This window comes from Colletotrichum godetiae (genome assembly GCF_030913485.1).
Source record: "Colletotrichum godetiae strain CBS 193.32 chromosome Unknown BDP55scaffold_5, whole genome shotgun sequence".
Lineage (NCBI taxonomy): Eukaryota > Fungi > Ascomycota > Sordariomycetes > Glomerellales > Glomerellaceae > Colletotrichum > Colletotrichum godetiae.
Window position 1 is genome coordinate 642184 of NW_026851253.1, and position 22143 is coordinate 664326.

The 22143-nt window shown below is 53.7% G+C and overlaps 8 protein-coding genes across 8 annotated transcripts; 5 read left to right on the plus strand and 3 right to left on the minus strand.

The window, feature by feature from the left end:
• Positions 1–835: 835 nt before the first annotated feature.
• On the plus strand, positions 836–2062 carry BDP55DRAFT_542628 (uncharacterized protein; the record flags this gene model as incomplete). The annotated part of the gene is made up of 4 exons (XM_060568331.1): positions 836–993; positions 1060–1487; positions 1557–1681; positions 1739–2062. The coding sequence occupies 4 exons, from the start codon at positions 836–838 to the stop codon at positions 2060–2062; spliced, it is 1035 nt and encodes a 344-aa protein (XP_060434486.1).
• Positions 2063–3639: 1577 nt separating this feature from the next.
• BDP55DRAFT_627486 (HCNGP-like protein-domain-containing protein) lies at positions 3640–4569 on the minus strand (the record flags this gene model as incomplete). The annotated part of the gene is made up of 3 exons (XM_060571763.1): positions 3640–4340; positions 4400–4448; positions 4510–4569. 3 exons carry the CDS (start codon positions 4567–4569, stop codon positions 3640–3642), a joined length of 810 nt encoding a protein of 269 aa, XP_060434487.1.
• Positions 4570–5546: 977 nt separating this feature from the next.
• Positions 5547–9215, plus strand: BDP55DRAFT_601901 (DEAD/DEAH box helicase). Its single transcript, XM_060571056.1, has 3 exons — positions 5547–5807; positions 5870–6305; positions 6381–9215. Exons 1-3 carry the CDS (start codon positions 5757–5759, stop codon positions 9023–9025), a joined length of 3132 nt encoding a protein of 1043 aa, XP_060434488.1. The 5' UTR covers positions 5547–5756; the 3' UTR covers positions 9026–9215.
• Positions 9216–9401: 186 nt separating this feature from the next.
• On the minus strand, positions 9402–9858 carry BDP55DRAFT_627488 (uncharacterized protein; the record flags this gene model as incomplete). The annotated part of the gene is made up of 2 exons (XM_060571764.1): positions 9402–9560; positions 9640–9858. 2 exons carry the CDS (start codon positions 9856–9858, stop codon positions 9402–9404), a joined length of 378 nt encoding a protein of 125 aa, XP_060434489.1.
• Positions 9859–11196: 1338 nt separating this feature from the next.
• Positions 11197–13099, plus strand: BDP55DRAFT_543053 (phosphoribosylaminoimidazolecarboxamide formyltransferase/IMP cyclohydrolase; the record flags this gene model as incomplete). Its single annotated transcript, XM_060568378.1, has 3 exons — positions 11197–11342; positions 11410–12892; positions 12944–13099. The coding sequence occupies 3 exons, from the start codon at positions 11197–11199 to the stop codon at positions 13097–13099; spliced, it is 1785 nt and encodes a 594-aa protein (XP_060434490.1).
• A 2341-nt stretch (positions 13100–15440) lies between these two features.
• On the plus strand, positions 15441–17357 carry BDP55DRAFT_308900 (uncharacterized protein). The gene is made up of 4 exons (XM_060566667.1): positions 15441–15456; positions 15510–15799; positions 15857–16945; positions 17000–17357. The coding sequence occupies exons 2-4, from the start codon at positions 15583–15585 to the stop codon at positions 17152–17154; spliced, it is 1461 nt and encodes a 486-aa protein (XP_060434491.1). The 5' UTR covers positions 15441–15456; positions 15510–15582; the 3' UTR covers positions 17155–17357.
• Positions 16923–17885, plus strand: BDP55DRAFT_648507 (uncharacterized protein). The gene has a single exon (XM_060573854.1). The coding sequence runs from the start codon at positions 17200–17202 to the stop codon at positions 17488–17490; it is 291 nt and encodes a 96-aa protein (XP_060434492.1). The 5' UTR covers positions 16923–17199; the 3' UTR covers positions 17491–17885.
• A 3069-nt stretch (positions 17886–20954) lies between these two features.
• BDP55DRAFT_627491 (ribosomal L29 protein) lies at positions 20955–21638 on the minus strand (the record flags this gene model as incomplete). Its single annotated transcript, XM_060571765.1, has 3 exons — positions 20955–20963; positions 21162–21387; positions 21490–21638. The coding sequence occupies 3 exons, from the start codon at positions 21636–21638 to the stop codon at positions 20955–20957; spliced, it is 384 nt and encodes a 127-aa protein (XP_060434493.1).
• Between the last annotated feature and the right edge of the window lie 505 nt (positions 21639–22143).

Genomic DNA, 22143 nt, shown 5'->3' on the forward strand with positions numbered 1-22143 from the left:
CGAGATGCCGAGGGACCGCACTCCGGTGGCCCAGCGGGATTGCAACTCTGGTGTTAGCGGGCAAGGGGTCCCCCTACCTCTTTCTCGACACACAATGCGGGGCAGCCGCTTGGGAAGATGGTGTCGACCTCGTTGCTCGGCATGCCACCTAAACTGGCAACGCTGCCCCGGTCTGCCCTTGTAATTCGACCTCCCCCCATCGCAGATTCGGACGTCAAAGATTTGACCTGGCATATTCTTCTGCGTTGGTCTATGGATGGCCTGCCATCTGACTGGCCGATCCGTTCTTTCTTGTTACGCACTCTAGCCATGTGTCCGTTCGATAGGCACACTCGGCCCATACACATCCACGCTGCCACCTTGCACTTACACACGATGCTTGCTCAACGCCCCAGGTACCGCAAGTCCGCAGCACATCCCAACCTACACTACCCTGCCTACCCTACCGAGTCGGGCTGGGTTAGTCGATGGGCCGGTAAGGAAGGGGGAGGGTTACATACCTGATGTGGACATGGAGATCTCGAGCTATCGCTGCCGTGTGATGCTTAGAGTGCCTACTATTCCCTGGCATCCCCAGCTTTTACCCCAGAAAGCATCTCTCTCGATCTCTGTACTTAAACACCTTCGGTCCCACTCGATTACTTGGTTCTCTCACATCCTAGACAAAAGCTGTTGAGCTGTCATCGACATCGACATTAAGCGGACAGTTTCCTCCTATCTATCCCTTGCACACACACACACAACACTCCCCCACACATCGGGAACTCACGGAGGTGAAGAGCAACTCTACAGCTATATCACGACATACTACGCATAACGAAGCAGTTCGGACAACATGAGTAAACACGATATCTCCCACTCTGAGAATGCTGTCGGTGGTGGTGCTGCATACGGCGGTGGCAAGAGGAAGACGTGCATGAGACATTGTGCGAAGTTCTGGTGGCTCTACCTAATTGGTAGTGTTGCAGGAATTCTTCTCGTCGTCCTACTCATGTAAGTTTCAACGTCTCTCCAGGAAGCCACGTGATTGAAATCCTAACGTTCTAACGCGAAACTTAGCATCTTCGTTGCCGTACCCAAAATTGCACAAAAGAAGCTCGACGATGCTGAGCTCACAGTTGACGGAATTATCGTCTCCAACACACAACCCAACTCATACAATATGGCTATCAACTCGACGCTGAGATCAGACGGTTCGGTCAAGGCCACGATCGAGGGTTTCAACGGCAAAATGTTCCTAACGGATCTCCCGGGAGAAGTTGCTTTCGTGAACCTTACGTTCCCCGAGACGAAGTCAGTTAAGCTGCAGACCGTCAACATCAGCCAGCCCATCAACATCGAGGACATGCCCGCCTTCACAACCTTCAACACTTGGCTCCAAAATAACGAGTCTGTCAGAGTTACGGTCGATGGCAAAACTCACATCAAGGTCAATGGCATTGCCAGGCGCTATGGGGTCACTTTCAGAAACACAATGACCCTGAAGGGTAAAGTCCCGCCGCCACTGCACTAATTCCGAGGTTGCGTCAAATAGGCTTGTTGCTAACGAAACCTAGGTCTGAACGGCTTCAAGGGCCTCAATGTTACGGATAACACCATCTCCCTTACGCCGGATGCTCGGGGTGACAACTTCAAGGGTCACGTCTCAATTCCCAACCCTTCCGTCCTCACTCTGGAAATCGTACGTTGATGCGACTTCCTCTCTCACATGTATCAGTACTGACATCAAGCTCCTCAGGGCAACGCCTCCTTTGCCAACCTTTTGGATGGCCAGGACATTGGCACCGTCTATCTCGACAACCTCCTACTCCGCCCAGGGATGAACAACGTCACCATGCGTGCCAACATTTCCCAAGCCCCCGTCCTCGCCGCCATGCAGAAGAAGCCCGCCTGCGAAAACGGCATTATCCCCTTCAGCCTCCGCGGCAAGGACGTCACCAGCAACGGTCAGAGACTATCTTACTTTTCCGATGCTCTCTCCTCCGGCGAAGTCGTCACGGATATCAACATTGGTGACTCATTGAAGAAGTCTCTGAACATTACTTTTACCTGCACTGCCTAGAAAGTCAAGCCATTTTTGTTCAATTTTAGTATTGTACGGATCAATGAAAAGGGGGCACACCACGCGCTAAGTGATGGAGGGACGGGTGGCAAGGTTTTCAGGTTTGCACGAATATGACAGTATTAATGGATTTTATTATGTTATTTGGGAAACCTTTGCTGCGACTCGGAGGTAGCGTTAAGAGCGACGGACCGGATACATTGGTGGTGGTGATGATGATTTAGCGACCCCAGATATGACGGCGTAGAGCCGCAAAACAACTGGAATATGATACCTTGTTAGCTGACTCTATTGACTGGACTGAGATGAGCGTGACTTGCAGAGATATCACATACGAAGTTACGATAACCTTCAGCTGATAGCGTCGCAAATTCGCACTCTGTTTTTTTAAGATTCGACGTCATTTGCTCTCGTCCCTACGTCTTACAGCCTCAACTCTGACGGAGGAGAAAAAGTGACGCATCTACCACACACAACCTGTCGTCCCAAGAACTCCCATTCATTCCACCTTTTTCTCTCTCGGTCCGTGTCCCAGAAGTCGACCATCTAACGACAAATGACGGATTTCACACCACACCTTTTTGGGACGCACGAGCGCACAAAGTTTCCGCTGGAGCAGTCATCATCTCAAATGAGAGGTATCAATCGTGATGATATTTTTTCTGAGGCTTTGAGCTATGTGCTATGTTTCGTTCCTCTAGATTCCTCCCTCCCTCTCTCTGTAGTCATCAACCCTTTAGAACTGCTACTGGGCGTGGAGACCGGCATCAGAGATCCGACAATCGTCGTCAATCCCACGTGCTGGAAATCTTGACGCGCGCCTCGGCTTCCAATATTAGAGAAGAAGAAACGACACTACAACCCCAGCACCTGAGACGTCGTTGCGAAACTCTGTCTCCATTCTAGACCCCACTGCGCGGCAATGCAGACCATGTAACCCCCCGGAGTAATAATGATATCCTCCCACGGCACTAGTGTGTATTGTATGTATGTGGGTGTTTGCCGCTAGACACGCCAGCACATCTCCTCCCCCGCCTGGCCCATGCTGTTTGTTGATTGAGTGAAGTGATACCGAGGAGATCGACGGTGAAGTCAGAGAAACACCGAGGTCTGTGGGTGCCAATCGTGAAGGCAGTTTCGGATAGCTTCGAGGATAGGTTGCAGTTAGAGAACCAAGTACGAAATCACACAGAAATAGTCCCCTTGGCGATGCCAGAGATGTGGAGGATACACCCAATCAATGACACAAGACGTCTGATAGCTGCATCGGTATCCTGGAAACTCACCGAGCAGGTCAACCTGGAGCGGGCAATGGAAAGAGAAGGATATGCTGGGTCCGTATGGGGTGTCTGACAACTGCCCGTGTACTCAACCCTGCGCAGAAGAGTGAAGGAGGATAAATGGTCGGTGAACGATGGGCACCCCAGTACTCAGCTTGCCGAGTTACTGAATCCCCCAAACGCTTGCCAAGCGGGATAGCCATGGCAATGAAAAAGATGAAGCTGAAGCAGCTGACAGACGTGCATGACCAACAAATGCCCTGCCCATGGACTCATCAACCATGTCAGCTGTTGCTCTCACAGCGCACCCGCCTTCCTCTTCCCGCCACGCGAGACGATGCCCCCCTGCTCGATCCCAGCCGTGGCAGGCGAAGCAGACTCGGCGGCACCAGCGGCAGCCGGCACGAACTCGACGGGCCCGCCTCCCTTTCTCGCCCCCGCGCCGCGCACCTTGTCCTGGCTCTGCCGCAGCGCCGTCCTGCCCGCCCACTCGGGCAGGAGCTCCTCCGACGTCGGGTCCCAGCCGAGTTCGGACGGCAGCGTGGTGGCGTAGCCCGCGCGGCCGTCGAGGTCGACGAAGGACATGAGCTTGTCCGTCAGGCTCGGGTTGCGGAGGGCGGCGGACTGGGCGAGTTTGGCGTTGAAGTGGACGCCCTTCTTCTTGAGGTCGAGGAATTGGGTGAACTTGGCGCTGAGAGCCGGAGGGGGGGAACCCGGCGGCGAAGGGGGGATGTCGAAGTTGGGGACGGGCGGGAGGGTGAGGTCGCGGAGGAGGGCGCGGGAGGCGGTGTATGGCGAGGCTGGAGGTTGGGAATGGCCTTCTCCTAACGGGAGATTTGGGGGCTGGGTGTCCATTGGGGGGAGGGAGGGGCCCAGGGGGACGGAGTGTTGCTGGACTGGGCCTATTGTTATGGCTTCTGTCGATGGTTGAGGCTCTCTTGGTTGCTGAGGTGCGGCGGCACCAGCAGCAGGTGGTGGTGATGGTGGCTTGACCTCATCTGAGGAGTTCGTTAGTACGAGGTTGCGAGAAGATAAGGGCTGATGGAGGAGATCTTACTTGAGTCTGTCTGATCTTTGGAAGATGTGGATTTCTCGGCAACCTCAGTCTGGATATTGTGTAAGTGAACGGTCTTTCCAGGGGAATGAGGAGGATCTGCGCGGGCACACCTTTACGTCTTCAACTTCTTCATCCTCGTCACTACTGGCGTACGCTACCAGACCACCCATCTTTTGTATGCTCTTAGGCTACACTTGAATGAAGTGAGATGGCGGGCTTCTCTCTCGTTATATTGATGTGATTTGAGAAGTGAGAGTAAGTGAGATGGATGAACAGGATAATTGGGTACAGGTGAGAAGCTCGGTGTGCTTAAACGCCCCACGCGACATGCGATAAAATCTGGGGAATGCACGCGCCCTGTGGTATCCGTATTGTACCTTTTTTGTTTTTTCACACCCTTTCTAGTTGCTATCTTCTTCCATAGTCCTTGAAATTCCTCACATGCTGTTCAAAGTGACTGAGGATTGCGAAAAAAAAAACTCTGAAAATAGTAAGACGAGTACTATGCCACCAGCCATCGCTAAAAGAGATTTAAGTGAGATTGAGGTATCTTCCCCGCCACACCTGGACAATAATCCAGCCACATGGCAAGTGTGGCTGGTCAATAGTCCGTGCAGTGCCGCGGGTAAAGCTCGGTGGAGCTGGCCTCGTTTCTGGGCGCATCAACTTTAATCTGATAATCATCACGTCGCAACTTTTCCGCCCCTCATCCCAGATCCGTCGCTTGCAACCCAATAGGCCTGTTCATAGGAAACGCGGCCACGTACAGCGACGTTTAACCATCAGGTTTCGAAAGCTTAGAATCAGCAGTGGCAGAGACACAAACACACGAGTGAAGACCCTGTCGATAAAAAGTAGCTCGAGACCTACAACATGGCTCGGACCAGGGACTCGCGCTCACCATCGCCTGCAGGAAGCCAATACGCGAGACGCCGCAAAGACGATGACAGAAGGGACCGCCGTGATGATGGAGGCAGAGACTATCGTCGTCGCTCGCGGTCCAGGAGCCCTGGCGATGTGAGAAGACACCGTGGAGAACGAGAAGGGGACGACTCTGACAGGTACCAATAGCGACGATACCGAGATCGCGAGCGCGATCGCGACTCTCACCGCCGGAGAGATCGCTCCATAGACCGACGAGACGACGATTTGTACCGCGGAGGCCGACGAGACAACGACCGCCACAGAGACAACCGGAGGAGGTCTCGCGACAGATTCGCTGACAGAGACCGATCTCTCGACAGACGGCGGCATCGCGAAGGCGACAGGGACCATCGTCCAAGGCGAGACGACTCCAGGGATCGGGCTCGCGCAAGGCGAGAGGGAACAGCTGACTCCCGTCCGCGTAGCAGGCGAGATGACAGCCGCCCACGCGGCGCGGCGCCTCCAGAGAAAGCCAGTGCTCCTGGTAATGAGGTAAGACTGGTCACCATACCCTTCTCCACATTGATCGCTAACTCCAGATCACAGGCTGCTAAGCCCAAGCCCGCCCCAGCCCAGACTGAAGCTGACAAAAAGGCCGAACGACTCGCCAGGCTCGAGGCGTGGAAGAAGCGCAGAGAGACCAAGGCCAATAAAGAGAATGAGGTTAATCCAAGTCAGACTAGGAATCTCCTCGCGGAGATGGACAAGAAGTCCGTGGCGTCCCCAGCTCCCGCTTCGCCATCTGTACCTTCGCCCGCTGTCGCGTCTCCCGCCGTTGCGTCACCAGCGGCGTCTCCCGCGCCAACGCTCAATACCTCTGGGAACGCGTCACCAGCTGTGCCTTTCGCGGGCAAATTCGACCCCAAGGCCATTGCGAAGAAGTCGGCAGCTTCGCATAAGAACACCGGTACGAATGGTGTGCTAGGGGCTCTAGAAGGCCGGCCCGAAAAGTCCACAGTAGCTGTTGCACCGATCACGAAAGGTAAGCTACCGCTCCCTTCTCGTGCAGATCCGCAAGGAGCATTCATGAAAGGGCCATATACTGATGGTATGGCAGCTTCGGCGCTACCCGCCAACCGGAACCTGAGCGCTTTTGGTTTCAGCAAGGCGACTGCCGACAGTGAGAAGCTCGCCAACAAGCGCAAGCTTGATCTCGATGAGGAGGAAGGGACAAAGAGGAAACTCACAAAGCTACCCGCACTTCCCCTCGAGGCTGATGACACCCCCTACGCTGATCAAGATGAAGACGATGAGTCGGACGGTGGCAACTTCGCCGAAACGGAAGAAGAGGCTGCTGCAATCGCCCGTGCTGCGCACGAACGACGCGAGAAAGAGCTACAAGAGGCACAAGAAGAGTCCAAGCAAGATGTAGACATGCAAGATGCTGCACCAACGCAAAATACCGAGCCAGTCGAAGAACCTCCAGTCGCTGACAAGATGGAGGTCGTGGAAGCCGAAGAGGACGATCTTGATCCTTTGGACGCTTTCATGGCCGATTTGTCGGATACCAAAGCCGCGCCGGGTCCTAAGGCAAGTACATCCACGAAGAAGGTCCAAGAGCCCGAGGCGTACTTCAGTGACGATGAATACGCTTTCAAGGCAGATGATGGCCTCAACGCCAATGCAGCTCTCGCCATGGCGGCGAAACGCAAGAAAAAAGACATACCCACCGTGGATTACAGCAAGATAGACCTACTTCCTATACGCAAGGATTTCTGGGTCGAACCAGCAGAGCTCGCCGCTCTTAGCGAGGAAGAAGTTACCGAGCTGCGCGCCGAGCTCGACGGCATCAAAGTCTCTGGCAAAAACGTCCCCAAGCCGGTACAGAAGTGGGCCCAGTGCGGTCTCAATGAGCGGACATTGGACGTCATCGCCGGCCTTGGTTATGAAAAGCCGACACCGATTCAGATGCAATCTCTGCCCATCCTCATGTCGGGGCGTGATGTTGTTGCTGTTGCCAGGACTGGATCAGGTAAAACAATGGCCTTCCTCCTTCCCATGTTCCGTCACATCATGGATCAACCACCTATCAGGGACACCGATGGCCCTATTGGTCTCATCATGACGCCGACTCGCGAGCTGGCAGTCCAGATCCATCGCGACTGTAAACCCTTCTTGAAGGCGATGGGTTTGCGGGCTGTGTGTGCTTATGGCGGAGCTCCCATCAGAGATCAAATCGCTGAGCTTAAGCGCGGCGCCGAAATCGTCGTGTGCACTCCTGGCCGCATGATTGACCTGTTGGCCGCCAACCAGGGCCGTGTTACGAATGTTCGTCGTGTCACTTACGCTGTCCTCGACGAGGCTGATCGCATGTTCGACATGGGCTTCGAGCCTCAGGTGATGAAGATCTTCGCCAACATCCGCCCTGACCGACAAACCATTATGTTCTCCGCAACCATGCCTCGCAGCATTGATTCCCTCGCCAAGAAGGTGCTCAAGTCTCCAGTTGAGATCACCGTAGGTGGCCGCAGCATCGTTCCCGCAAACATCACACAGATTGTCGAGGTGATTCCCGAGACTGAAAAGTTCTACCATCTGCTAGGCCTGCTTGGTGAGCTTTACGAAAAGGATGAGGACGCCCGTACCTTAATTTTCGTCGAACGTCAGGAGAAGGCCGACGACCTTCTCAAGGAACTCATGACCAAGGGATACCCCTGCATGTCCATCCACGGTGGTAAAGACCAGGTGGATCGTGATTCTACAATTTCCGATTTCAAGAACGGTATTGTGCCCATCCTGGTCGCAACATCCGTTGCAGCTCGAGGTCTGGACGTCAAGCAGCTCAAGTTGGTTGTAAACTACGACCCACCTTCTCACCACGAGGACATGGTGCACAGATCCGGACGAACGGGAAGAGCAGGTAACCTGGGAACTGCAGTGACGTACATCTCTGAAGACCAGGAGAATTGCGCCCCTGGTATAGCAAAGGCTCTCGAGCAGAGCGGTGTTCCTGTCCCTAAGCGCCTGGAAGAGATGCGTAAGGCCTGGATAGAAAAGGTTAAGGCAGGAAAAGCCAAGGACAACTCTGGCTTCGGCGGAAAAGGTCTGGATAGACTCGACGCTGAGCGCGAAGCTGCTCGTCTTCGTGAGCGCAAGACTCACAAGGCTGAGGGCGAAGAAGACGACGTCAAGGAGGAGAAGACCGAGGACAAGGGCAAGTCGGCTGTTATCGACATCCAGTCCAAGGTATCGGCCGTTGTGTCTCGTGCCGCCAATAAGCCTGAAGAGGCTAAGGGCAAAGATGTACCGGCTGCCGGTGGCGCCGGAGGCAAGCCAGGACAGCCTCTCGATATGGTCAGCGCAGCCATCAGGAACATCAATGAGCGACTCGGCAAGGCCGGACAGCTCCGGTCAGGACAGCCTATCGACAACAAGGGCCCCGACGCCGGTGCGTACCACGCTACCCTTGAGATCAACGACTTCCCGCAGAAGGCCAGATGGGCCGTCACGAACAGAACGAACGTGGCCAAGATTTTGGAAGCGACCGGGGTGTCGATCACGACAAAGGGAACCTTTTATCCTGCTGGCAAGGAAGTTCCGGCCGGAGCAGACCCGAAGTTGTACATTCTCGTCGAGGGCGATACGGAGGTTGTGGTTGGCGCTGCTATGACCGAGCTTACCCGGCTTCTGAGTGAGGGAACTGTTGCGGCGGCTACGGCTGATAGCCGTGCTCCTGCGTCTGGACGTTATAATGTCGTGTAAATTGTCCGGGCCGGGTTCTTGTAGTATATCAGATAATGCCATGGCAGCAATAGGGCAGGGGCGCAGAGGAGTCAATAATAACGCTGGTACTGATATCCGTTTTTGGTGTTTTAAGGATATGATCGCATGAAAAATTGGAAACAACAGCGCTAGAGTGAAGCGCAATCGCAGAGGGCGAAATGGAAAAAGTGTAGTAACTTGTAACTTCGATTAGCCTAGACGCCGGCAATGTATAAACTCCAAACCAAGATTCAAATACCAAAACGAAGAGGTATTATCAACAAACATTGCCCACCCAAATCCCATTATCTAACTTGTCAAGGAAATTCGCTAAACCCGCTTCTCTTTATTCCCGCCTCTATCACGCATCTTGACTTCAGTTGTATGTCCTAGCCTCCGCGGCAGCATCGGCATCACGCTGTCTCAGCTGCTGGGCGCTGGCGTCCTTGAGCAAATCGCTCTGAGTTTGTTTCTTCTGGGCGTTCAATTGCGAGGAGAGCTTCCCGGTTGACTTGTTTGCGGCTTTTGCTCGAGCCTGTTGAGGGTCGTAGGTGTTAGTAGGTTATTCGCGCAATGGGAATAAAAGAGTGAGGATGCGGGCAGGAGAATCTCACCTCGGCTGCCTCCGCGGCCTTGCGCCGCGCTTCTACCGCATCGACAGAGGACTGCTGTCCTGACGCGCCGCCGCCGCTACCACCACCCAGTACCCGAGGCGGACCGCCGACTCTGGCGGGGATCGGTGCGGTCTTTGGCTGGGGCGGGGGAGCGGTGCCAAGCGGGCGACCCGGGGAGTCAAAGTTGTCCCCCTTCTCCTTGCCGCAGACAGAGCCCATCACGGTTGCTGTGGCAGCTTTCGGATGTTTGCGATTATGATACGGTATCTAGGGGTCCTGGGATCGTGGTGGTGGTGGTGCGCGCGCGCGGAGTGGCGAGTGCGTTTCGGCGCGAGTCGTTCGGGGGAGGACGGGGTGAGGTCGGGGGGCGGAGGTGTTCGGGGCCGGGTGTACGTAAGGTTCCTCGAGCAGGGTCCCGGGGAGGTGCGATTCGGAGGGGGCTGCGGTCGTTTTTGTCGCAATGCGCTTTCACGCTTGGGTCGACGTTTTGGAAGTTCGTGGGTACGATAGATGCCGTTGCAGGTTGCGAAGCTACCTTGGAGCCAAAAAAGGAGTCACGAGGTAAAGGAAGGCAGTGTCTTAGGTTGGTCGTTGGTTTTTAGCCGGAGAATCAGCGTGGCCGCGTAGGGTAACCTCGTCTATCCATATGAGGCCAAGACTTGCCCAGGTTTGCGACGGGACGTTCACTGGTTCAGCAACAGCTTCCATTCCATTTGCCCTGCCATAGTGAGTGTGCCACCCGGTACGAGGGGCACGCTAACAGTGTTGGGGTTAAGGCGCATCAGCAGTCATGGACCCCTGTCGGGCGGTCCAGCGCACCGCAGTGACAGTCATTTGTGCCTCCCGGTCCCTGGCCGTTGTGCTCACCTCACCTTGAGACTGCGGCGGGGGCGGGGCTTATTGGCACGAAAGAGAGGCCGATGCTCCAAAAAAGTTGACGGGCCAATGGCCGAAACTCCAATTCTTTCCCACAAGGTTTGATGAGCTTGAATCAGTAGGTGGGGGATGAGCAACACGCAATCGAGGGAATAAAACAGTTTGCTTCTTTATCAAAATGTTTCTTGAGCTCACACCTGAGGGAAGGTATTAGGTGAGTGTTGGTAGGAAACAATGCTCCGGCATTTGAGCGAGTGAAAGTTCTACTGAATGTCCCACTCGAGCCGCCGGGTGGTTGGAGTTGAGGTCATTGCTGCCGTCGCATAACGTAGCGTTTCCCCTTCCTTTTCGTGCCTCCAGCGGGTGTGATGCCGATGCTACGTGGGGCAAACTACCTGCAGAATACTTTGCCTGCCGCCCTACGCGTATAGCAAGACTCCGTACCCATCACGTAGCCAACAAGAAAAGTTTCGTAGCTTCCTGCCCCTCCCCCTCCTTGATCGGAAGCCGATTTTGCGCAACCTCTCCTCCTACCCACAGGCATCATCGCGCAAGGCAAATTTTTGCTTCCCTCGATCCTTCCTATCTCCTTTCCTCTTCTCCTCCTCTTCTTGCTCTATCCTCTAAACAACAATTCTTCCTTCCCCAAGAACTTGTCGTTGCGAGAGCACCAAAGCAAACATGTCGGGTCAGAAGATTGCCATCGTTTCCGTCTACGATAAGACTGGTCTGCTGGACCTGGCCAAGGGCCTAAACCAGCAGAATGTCCGCATCCTCGCCTCTGGCGGTACGGCCAAGATGATCCGGGAGTCTGGCTTCCCCGTTGAGTAAGTTGCGAGTCCTTGCCGAAACTTTCACGTGTACGACCCGAAACCAATTAACCTTTTCTGATAGGGACGTCTCTGCCATTACCAAGGCCCCCGAGATGTTGGCTGGCCGTGTCAAGACTCTCCACCCCGCCGTCCACGCCGGGATACTCGCGAGAAACCTCGAGTCCGACGAGAAGGACTTGGCCGATCAGAACATCAACAAGGTCGACTATGTCATTTGCAACCTGTACCCTTTCAAAGACACCGTTGCCAAGGTCAATGTCACTGTCCCCGAGGCTGTCGAGGAGGTCGACATTGGTGGCGTCACTCTTATCAGAGCTGCCGCCAAGAACCACAGCCGTGTGACCATTCTCAGTGACCCCAACGACTACGCCGAGTTCCTCAAGGAGCTGCAGGCTGGCGAGATCACCGAGGCGAGCCGTAACCGCTACGCTCTCAAGGCTTTCGAGCACACTGCCGACTACGATGCTGCCATTTCCGACTTCTTCCGCAAGCAATACGCCGCCGATGGCAAGCAGTTTTCTGCTTTGAGATACGGCGCCAACCCCCACCAGAAGCCCGCTGCTGCCTTCGTCAGCGGTGGAGAGCTCCCCTATAAGGTTCTCGGTGGCTCGCCCGGCTACATCAACCTTCTTGACGCCCTGAACAGCTGGCCCCTCGTTAAGGAGCTTAAGCAGGCCCTGGGTAAGCCCGCCGCTGCCAGCTTCAAGCACGTCTCTCCTGCCGGTGCTGCCATTGGCACTCCCCTGACCGACGACGAGAAGAAGGTTTACTTCGTCAACGACATTGAGGGTATCGACTCCTCCCCTCTTGCTCAGGCCTACGCCCGTGCTCGCGGTGCCGACCGCATGAGCAGCTTCGGTGACGTGATTGCGCTCAGTGACATTGTTGATCTTCCCACTGCCAGCATCATCTCCAAGGAGGTCTCTGACGGTGTCATCGCCCCTGGCTTCGAGGATGCTGCCCTTGCGCTCCTGAAGAAGAAGAAGGGCGGCAAGTACCTCGTCCTCCAGATCGACCCCGACTACGTCCCTGCCAAGACCGAGACCCGGACCGTCTACGGAGTCACTCTGCAGCAGGGCCGCAACGATATCGAGATTGCGCCCAAGTCATTCAACAGAATCATCACTCCCAAGGAGTCTGGACCTCTCTCCGAGTCCGCCCTCCGAGATCTGACCGTCGCCACCATTGCCCTGAAGTACACTCAGAGTAACTCTGTCTGCTACGCTTACAACGGGCAGGTCATTGGCCTTGGCGCTGGTCAGCAGTCCAGAATCCACTGCACGCGCCTTGCCGGCGACAAGGCAGACAACTGGTGGCTGCGTTTCCACCCTCGTGTTCTGGGCATCAAGTGGAAGAAGGGCACCAAGCGCCCCGACAAGAGCAACGCCATCGATCTGTTGGTCAGTGGCGAGCTCCCCAAGTCCGGTGCGGAGCGTGATATGTTCGAGGCTGTCTTCGAGGAGGTCCCGCCCGCGTTCACTGATGCGGAGAGGGAAGAGTGGCTTGGCAAGCTGACCAATGTCGCTGTGTCAAGTGATGCTTTCGTGAGTAAAGTTCGTGCCTGCTTGGAGTGTAAACCTTCTGACGAGAACCAGTTCCCCTTCGTCGACAACGTCTTCCGCGCGTCTCGATCCGGTGTCAAGTACATTGCAGCTCCCGGAGGCAGCCAGAATGACGGCGCTGTCTTCGAGACTGCGGAAAAGCTTGGCATTACGTTTGTTGAGCAGAACGTCCGCCTCTTCCATCATTAAGCGTCTGTTATTTATACCAAATCGGTGTTGCGGGATTCAATTTGGGCAAGTGAATGGACAGATTTTGGTCCTGAAGGGGGAATAAAAGTTACAAATGATGATGGAAGCTGGTAATCCAACAGCCTCCGCAACTAAGTAAGTGCGAGCAGCATGCGAGCGGCACGGTGGACGGCATGTCGGCTCGCCATGTGAGGTGGCAGATATCTATTGCAAAGCACAGATCACCAAAAACGTTGTGCCGCTTTTGTCAGATGACTGTGATATTCAACATATATCCGGAGTAAAATGGGATGGACTTGAAAGGAGTTTAGCTTAGCGGAGCCTGAAATCGGTGGCTGCATGGAAATAAAAGCCATTATGAGACGAGGAACTTGCCTTCACGTGCTGCACAGGACCTGCGGCTTCAGGCGTATGATCTAAAGTTTGTTTCTTTGATCATGAAGCCGATGTTGCCTTACATCAGATGCGTTCATTGACGATCTTGCAATAGCTCCCGACGCGGGATTTAAAATAGGCTCATGGACGCGAACATGGGATAGTCGTTAATGGCAAGGCGACTCTAGACGAAAGTCTATATGCAAGGCAATCAATACGAAGATATGCATACGCTCGATAATAGCGTTCCCCTCACGTGTGGCTGACATATACCGCTCCTAAAGGCTGGCTACCATACCCGGACGCCACTTGGAGCATTTCGAGAAGTCGAGTTTGAATTTGAGGCGGCATCGTAGAAGGCTAAAAAAGTGCGCGGGACTGAAAACATGCGATGGCGTCGCCTCGGAACTTTCTTGCTCGTCATTGTTCCGTGTGTCTGACAGCCGCGTGGCTTGCCATTGTTCCAAAGTCGGATGAACTATTGACGGATGCTGCCTTGTCTCTTGCTTACCCGTCAGTTGGTCTGCTGTCTCTCGACGCCTTCCTGCGGTTTTGAAAGGACGGTTCCTGGCGCACTGACCACAGGCGTAACCCAGGTACCTTACGGTGTTGTTTTCTTAGAGATGCGGATGTTGTCTTTGCGAAATTGGAACCGGGCACTCACGCAATCTGATATTGAATGCTGCTTACATACGCATACCCTTGGAAGAGAGTCCGGACCAATGGGCAGCTGCTCATGTGCTGAGAAAGGGCACATGGTGGGGCAGGTACCAACCACGGGCCAGTGATTACAGAAACCCCCCCCTGTGGCACCCACACCCCCGTGATCAGCCTCTCAGAACCAAGTGACGAAGTCTCTTTGGAGTCGGGCCCGCCAGTTCTCTCGAGAGTCACGGGCGAGGGCATGAGGACCGAAGAAAGGGCCTCATCTCGGCGGCCCTCTCATTTTTCTTGCGACTTTTAAGGTTTGGGGGCTTCGTCTCCTGTCGACCTTGACGAGTATAATAAGGGAGCGGCAGTCGGCACCTTGGGGCGGTTGGAAGTGAGCGACAGACACGGCAAAGACTCACTCTCAAGAGACTTGATTCAATTTTGCAGCGCAATATCGCGAACAAAACAAAAAAGACAAAAAAGGGAAGAAAAAACCCGGCGCAACAACCATCGCTCCTCAATTATACCGACAGGTATGTCCTATTGAATCATAAAGCGCATATTTCGCAAGGTGATTAACAGCAATGACAGGGGTTCTGGTGTTACGCTGGCAGGTTAGCCCCTCCGTCACCAGCCAGAGAGGCCGCATTTTCGCGCCAGAGGCCATCAAGGTTCTCACGCCGCACCGCACCTGTTCATCGCGCGCCTGCAACACCGCCTTCCCACAACGTGGGTAGGAGGCTCCTACTGTTGCGGGTTGCCCTTGGTTCTTAGGAGACCTGAGAGAGGAACCACTGGTGCCCAGTCCAACCCAGTTCGTCAATTCTTGACTTGTTGCCCCCAAAAGCCTTGTCAACGGTTGACTCGCCTGGTCACGCCTTGCCTCGCCTCGCTTCGTACCAACCTTGAAGCTTTCATCCCACTTTCATATTACCCTTCTACCCAGTCTTGGTTCTGTTTCGTCAGGGCATTCATTACTGGACCATCCTCCACACGTTTATCCCGTTACTACTACATCTACCCTCCCCGACTCTGACACCTGAAGGAATTCTCCGTCCCCAGGGTCTCACTTTTGCGGCTCTTCTCTTCCCTCCTTCTCCAAGGACTTTCCGACCTCCCGTGGCCCAAGCCGCCTGTCGATCAACGGTCTCCGTGGGACCTCCCTCGAGCCGCACGGAAGATACAGAGGTCCTCAACATCATCATATCAGAGTCATGGACGGCCATCTTGATGGCTTGCCGTCCTACACTGGCCACGGCTCCGGCTTTTTCCTCGAACCCTTAGATGTGGAACATCTCAACGACCATTTTTCTGGTGCCGTAACTTTGCCAGTATCACACGATGAGTCCTGTATGGATTTGGACTTTGACCACATTGCCTGCAGAGGTCCAGATAGCAACAACCAACATCATCCTGTACCCAACCACAATCACCCTCTCAACCCGAATAACATACCGATGCATGCGCGAAGACACCACAGCCTATCCACGATGCCCGCACTACCAAACTACTTCGATCCCAGAGGCCAGATGCCCTTGGGCTTTGGCTCGGATGCCATCATGTCACCGACGGTGCCCATGGGCTTTGGCCTCGAGACGCCCAACTCGAGCCCTCAGATCGAGGACGATAGTACCTCCGCGGCTTGTAGTAGTGTGGATTGTAATCGGTGTGTCAGTGAGTGCGGCGCCAGTGAAGCTGGTGATATCTGCACTGACGAAGATTGCGCTCAAGCTTGCGACGATGACGACTGCGATGAAGCTGCTGCGCAATGTACAGACGCAGAGTGTCCAGCTAATGACATTCTCTCTGAGAAGGACAAAGCTGCCGCCGATGTGTTGGCTTCCATAGGGGGGGACACTTTCGCTCAGGACAGCATAATGGCTCCGTCGATGCCTTCGATGCCCTCAATGTCTTCCCAATACTACGCGACCCAAAGCCCCTACCAGAGTGGAGAAATCTCAGCAGCATCTCAGAATCATTTCCACCCTGGCGGGATGACCTTGTCGATGGCTCATTCGATGAACATGGGCAACCCCTATCAGAGTAACCCCAACCTCTACAACACTGTCCTCAGCTCTTTCGCCGGCTTTGGGGATCCTGCCACGTCTGCGCCTGCAGATTGGATGGTATTTGGAATGCATCTCAACGAGCATGCGCACGATCAGACAAACTGTATACAGCCTTGCCTTACGCAGAACCGGAACTTGCCAACCAGGTGCCCTCTTCCTCACCTGTCGCATGCTCATCCAGGTGGACTAGACTTATCCTTTTGCATGCCCGACCCGAACTCGTCAGAGTTCATACCTTGCGGTGCTGAGCTCAACGGCGTCGAGGACTGGACTAGCCATTTCCAAGAACAACATGTTGCATCAGAAGGACAGCATCACAACTATCCCCATGCAACACAACACTCTTACCCGCCTCTAATGCCGCCGAATCGTCAGCCTCATTTCCTTCCAGGGCCACGGGATGGTCTTCTTGACCCGACCCATGCTGCCCAAGATAAGGAGTCTACCACCTCTCCTCTAGGGCTCCAGGCGTCCTCGTCTCCGCAACCGTCTCCGGCCACTGCGCAAACTCTGCCCAGCCCTGATAAGACCGGAGCTGAAGTGTTCACTTGCCAATGGGTAATCGCCGGTCAGATTTGTGGTATGAGCTACTCGAACGATGACGCTCTACAGGCGCATTGCAAGGAGAGACATATTGTCAACCTTGGCAAGACGGACGCTGGATACAAATGCTGCTGGGAGGGATGTGCGCGTGAAGGTCATTTCACGCAAAAAAGCAAGCTCGAACGTCATCTACAGACACACACCGGCTGTAAGTCATTATCCCACCATCTTCAATGGAGATGTATGCTGACAATACGTCCAGTCAAGCCAGTCAAATGTGAAATTTGTAATACTCCGCTATCCGCCAAACAATCGCTAGCGCAGCACATGCGGATTCACACCGGAGAAAAGCCTTGGAGCTGCAAGTTTCCGGGCTGCAAAGCATCCTTCAAGCAGCAGAGTGCTTTGAGTAAGTGATACCATTATTCTTGGGTTTGTACAGCTTCTAACTGGCTTCTAGCAATGCACTCGAGAACTCATACAGGCGAAAAGCCACTCAAGTGTGAGGTTTGTGGCAAGGCGTTTGGGGAGTCTTCCAATTTGTCGAAACACAGAAAAACGCACAATGTGAAGGGAGCATTCAAGTGTGACTTCTGCGACAAGGACTTTCACAGACTCGACCAGAAACGCAGGCATGAGAAGATTCATCGAAAGGACGTGAATGCACCTAAGGCCGCCAAACCTACTCCGTCTATCAAGAAGACACAAGGCGGTCGAGTAACAAAGGCATCGGATCGAAGAAACAGTAAGTGATTGACTTGGACGAAGTTAATCACATCGTTAGAAGTGTTCATGATTCACGGGGAGGCATTTTACACCATGGATGGCTTATTTCCTTTGTCGACGTCTCATGAAATACCCTTACAGGCTCCAAGGTTCCGTACTGGCGTTTACAAGGAGAAATGGATCAGGTCAGGACGGCATAACAGGCTTCGGTGTTCAAGGCGGCGGCGAAAAGTTCAAGGGGCATGGACTTAGTGTTTTTTTGGTGGGTATGAGGGAAAAGTCTGCATTTTCTCAGGTGTCATGGTGGTTGTGGTCAGGGCCGATACGTAGAATTAGTGATGCAGAAATACAGTACGCGTGATGCTTAGTTGTTAAAACTCATTGAGGGTATTCCCCGTTGCTTTTTAGTTGCATCTCGTTGTCAGTTAAAGACTTGACTAGGTTGGCAATGTTGACGAGAGCTTACCACAGCGTTACTAGACGCGAGAGACCTACATCAACCAGCAGATGATCCTTCTGGTAGCACACTTTTCACGGGTGAAGGGGTTTCGTGTCTTTGGCATGGGATTCGGGAGAGGACTCTTTACTGGAATCAAGGTGTGTCTATCTATGTCGTGTCTATCTACGTTGTCTATCTGCGTTGTGTCTCGAGGGGATCCGCGCCATGAAACACAGCTCGACTTGAGAACTAGGTTTGCGATGAGAGGTGACAAAAGGTCACGCTTGCCAAGTCTCTCTGCTCAGGGGCATGCGAGAGCTTGGAAGGGAAAGAGACTTGTGAACTTACTAACACGCAAATGACATAACCACGCAAGGCAACGGGGAGGTGTTCTGGCATTTTCTGCGTAGGTTTCCGGTTCTCTGCTACGACGCTGCTGGGGACGGGGCTGGAGATGAAAAGTCTTTCTACGTCGTGTCTGTGGGGTTGCTAGTCTTGTAATCGCGTCACCTTGTAATAAGGTGTTACACGGCAGCAGACATGACAGTGGAGGCGATGGGAGTGTAATGTGCCATGGGCTGAGTCGGATCTTGCACGGGATGTCCGCACTTCAGGGCAGAATTTGACCGTGAGTGAACTTCGTATCCCACTTCGCCTCCATTCTCCATTCTGACGAGGCAGCCGGGAGAGGAGTTTCTTCGTATCTGCAAAGATCACAGAAAAGCACATTTGACGAGAAGCAATCATCACGAGGAGGAAACAACGCTCTTCTCCCGTGAACGGTATCTTCCGGGTGTGAGGCCTGTGAGTAAGGTGCCACAGTAGACGTAAGTTTGGAGGCGTTCTGTCAGGTGAGGGGGGGAAGGTGGCCGGTTGTAAAGGGACATATCCGACGCGATGAACTCTCGGATGAGGGATATGATGTACCTTGGGGGCGTGAAGTGGGAAAAAATCCACTCCTGCACCCTCCTCAGGTGCTTCGGCGAAATTCTGCGTTGCGGCTTCGTGAGAGGGGCGGGTCACATGGTGATTGATACACCTTGTTGCGAGGACTGCTTCCGTTGGTTTGAAGAGAGCCTTGTTCTATTCTTGGCAGTGATGCTCTAGACTCGGCTGTGGATGTTTGTTCGTGACAGTCAATGGGCTTGGTGGCGGTTCAGGGGAGCTCACAAGTGCAGAAACTACTGCTGGAGTGGATCATTTGCCATGGGACAGCCAGTCGGTCTTATTTCCTCTGGCTGACTTTTTGGATTTGTCGTGTTCATGTCGATCATAGAGAAGCCCTCGAGTTGAGACAGTCTTCCTGACTTGATGCGCCTCGCACGATAGCCGCTGCCTACGGGTAGAGAAACTCGAACAGAATTTGCGGTCAAAGTCTCGTGCTTTTCGAGGCTACATGAAACGCACTGAAAGTAACACATGGAGTTCGCTTCACTGACAGATCGCGGGATTAGTCTTTCGTGCCCCAGTGTTGTGTCTTGGTCAAAACCACTCCGCCCATACGAAAGTACCGCGAGTAGAGTGAAAGGAACCCTTAGGCAGCTCCAAGATCTAGAACTACACGACCCATCGACTGTAGACGGTCTCCTTACAGTCTTCTTATCGTTTCTTGTTAGCTGTGAGCTCCGTCAAACTTGGAAGACTTGCCATAGTTTCTTGCCCACGCCTGACGAGATGACCTAAGGTGAGCTTCTAAAGTACCTCCATCGTCCTCGTTACCAAGGTCCTGCGCAACTAAGGTAAGAAGTTGTTTGTTACTGCAGATATGAATTATCGTAAGCGCGCGTTGCGTGAAGCCCAGCCTCTCAGATCAGTATTGCGACTCTCTTTTCTCAACGCGGAACATTGGCCATACCTGGGCGTGGGATACTGCCTATCGCGAACTTTATTTCGTTTCGAGACCCATTATCTATGTTGTCCGCAAAGTACTTCGCATCTCAAGGAACAAAGATGTCTAAGCAGAGAGGTCGGTTTTGACCGGTCGAACGGCAGAGCAGACCAGTCTCGAGTACGGTACTGCCTGTCTAGCTACAACCTGGTCAACCAGAGTTGCTGGCGAAGATACTGGCAGGTATCGTGTTTATCGTGAACGATACAGAGGGGTTCCTGTTGCGACGGAAAGCACATAGCCACCCTAACGTCATGCTATGCTATGAAGTGGTGAAGCCAGTCGTCTTCCAAACTGGTTTATAGCCTTCAATTCTCCTGAGAGGCGCTGTCTCCCGGCATTGTCGAATATGATTGCAACCTCAAGCTTGAAAGGTGACTCTGGAGCGGCATGAAGTGTGGTGGAGGCTCTCAATGGGTATACCTGATATACTCAGCATGTTGTAATTATGCCATAGTGGGGGCGCAACCCTCATCTTGGGCATTTTTCAGATATGAAGTAGCCAGGGGGCCAGGGTAATGGATTGTGAAAACAAGTATGAGACGGAGACATGAACGACTACACGAAGCAGACAATAGATATATGTAACAGCGATGGAGGAAAGGGACACTGAGACGGAGCTGCGGGCTTGACCATGAAAGTTATCTAGCCCATATCTCCGACGAGGTCTTGCACCAATGCTGCGCAGGTGAGAATAGTTGGAGTAAAACCGTCACACATCGTCATATATCATTTTGAGGAACCCATCACAATCGAGGGGGGAAAAAGAGCAAACTTTTGAAGTCGGGACATCTTTGGGCCCCATCATTGTGGCAGCTCTATGCTACCTCACACCACACACACCCGAGGGAATCCTCTCCCTCCCACCACGCAAGAAAGGAGGGGTGGGAAAGAACAAGAGAGGGGATTCTTGTGAAGCCCATCCTTTTTCGTTTTTCGCTTGACCAATGTTTTGACCCGTCTTGAGAGAAATCCATTTCGTGTTTTGCAGCACTGGGGGGAGAAATGATAAAAGTGCAAATAAACCCTTAATTTCCCTCCGTGACCATGCAATGCATCATCGAGTAATTCGGGATCCCCGTGTGCCAAAAACGTGTTACGCCTCCGTGACCATTTTCATTGTTCCTCATCCCCAGATCTAACCCAGCAGCGGTCGGTCTAAATTTAAGCAGACTGTTTGAAGAGTCAGTTATGCTATTCGTCCCTCAAGAGATGGTGCCATTCAGAAACATGGCCAGGTAACACGAGACAGCGGTGGGGAGAGAGTATCTCTGGAAGATCTTTCATCTCATAATGCGACCCTGCATCCCATTGCTCCTCTCACGACTCCCTGGCCTCCCTCCGAATGGCAGATATTCCGACGCTACTGACCTTGACGGCGAACTTGCGCTGGGGGAAGTGGGTGGTGCGCTTCTTGGCCTTGTCGGTGACGGCGCTGGCCTCCTTCTCGGACAATCTCCGGCGGATGGCACGGGTCTGCTTCGCGCGGAGGTCGAGGGGAGCGTACTTCTTGTTCTTGTAGAACAGGCGGAGCTGGGCGCGTTGCTTGGAGTTGATGACGGTAAGGACGCGAGCGATCGACTTGCGGATGTCGTGGCTGTAGAGCGGAAAATTTCACCGGTCAGTCCTCTTGGTTTCTCTTTTTCGGTCGACGATTCCTCCAATTGATTTCGAATCAGGACGGGGGGTTCAAACGCACATCTTGTTCAGCTTGCTGCCGGAAGAGGCGATCTTCTGGATGCGGAGCTGACCGAGCTCGGTCTTGAGCTCACCAAGTTGCTTGGTCAAATCATCCTTGTTCTTGCTCCAAAGGGCGACGGCCTTGACCTTTCCGGACGACTGGGACATGATGAATTCTCGTCAGCGAAACGGGTTCTCTTTTCTCCTCTGTAGCTCCTTTGCAGTGAGATCCTGCTGCGCTGTGGTGTTCGCTTCTTCGTCGGGAAGGGGGTAACTCGGGCGCGGGGTGTCGAGGATTCGGCGGAAAAGTTGCGTCGTGCTATTCGGGGATCGCGAATTCCATCAGGGAGAGCAAAAGGGGTTCACTCACCATCTTGACTGATATGGGGGGTGGCGCTGGATATCTGGGTTAGTATCGACACGTCGTGAGAGAGGCTGAGGTGATCGATCGTAAATTTGAAAGTTTGGCAAAAAGCTGTTGCCCTAGTTTGTGCGCAAAAATTCGGGACCCGGCGCGGGGCCTGCTGTGATTGGGTGCATGTGGGCCTTGGGGTTTGGAAGCCGCCAGTCATGAGCTGCGCCACAGCAGCACTAGCCACAGTCTGTCACCAGAGGCTGGCTGTAATAGTCAAGAGGGCTTCACTGAGCGAGATGTCAATGACATCGGCATGTA

Bases quoted from the DNA above. Each gene is read 5' to 3' on its own strand.
- BDP55DRAFT_601901 (XM_060571056.1), top strand. From the start codon at position 5,757: ATGACAGCCGCCCACGCGGCGCGGCGCCTCCAGAGAAAGCCAGTGCTC. The intron at 5,808-5,869 runs GTAATGAGGTAA...TCCAGATCACAG, and splicing joins AGAGAAAGCCAGTGCTCCTG to GCTGCTAAGCCCAAGCCCGC. The intron at 6,306-6,380 runs GTAAGCTACCGC...ATGGTATGGCAG, and splicing joins TGTTGCACCGATCACGAAAG to CTTCGGCGCTACCCGCCAAC.
- BDP55DRAFT_308900 (XM_060566667.1), top strand. From the start codon at position 15,583: ATGCATGCGCGAAGACACCACAGCCTATCCACGATGCCCGCACTACCA. The intron at 15,800-15,856 runs GTGAGTGCGGCG...ATTGCGCTCAAG, and splicing joins GGATTGTAATCGGTGTGTCA to CTTGCGACGATGACGACTGC. The intron at 16,946-16,999 runs GTAAGTCATTAT...CAATACGTCCAG, and splicing joins TCTACAGACACACACCGGCT to TCAAGCCAGTCAAATGTGAA.
- BDP55DRAFT_648507 (XM_060573854.1), top strand. From the start codon at position 17,200: ATGCACTCGAGAACTCATACAGGCGAAAAGCCACTCAAGTGTGAGGTT.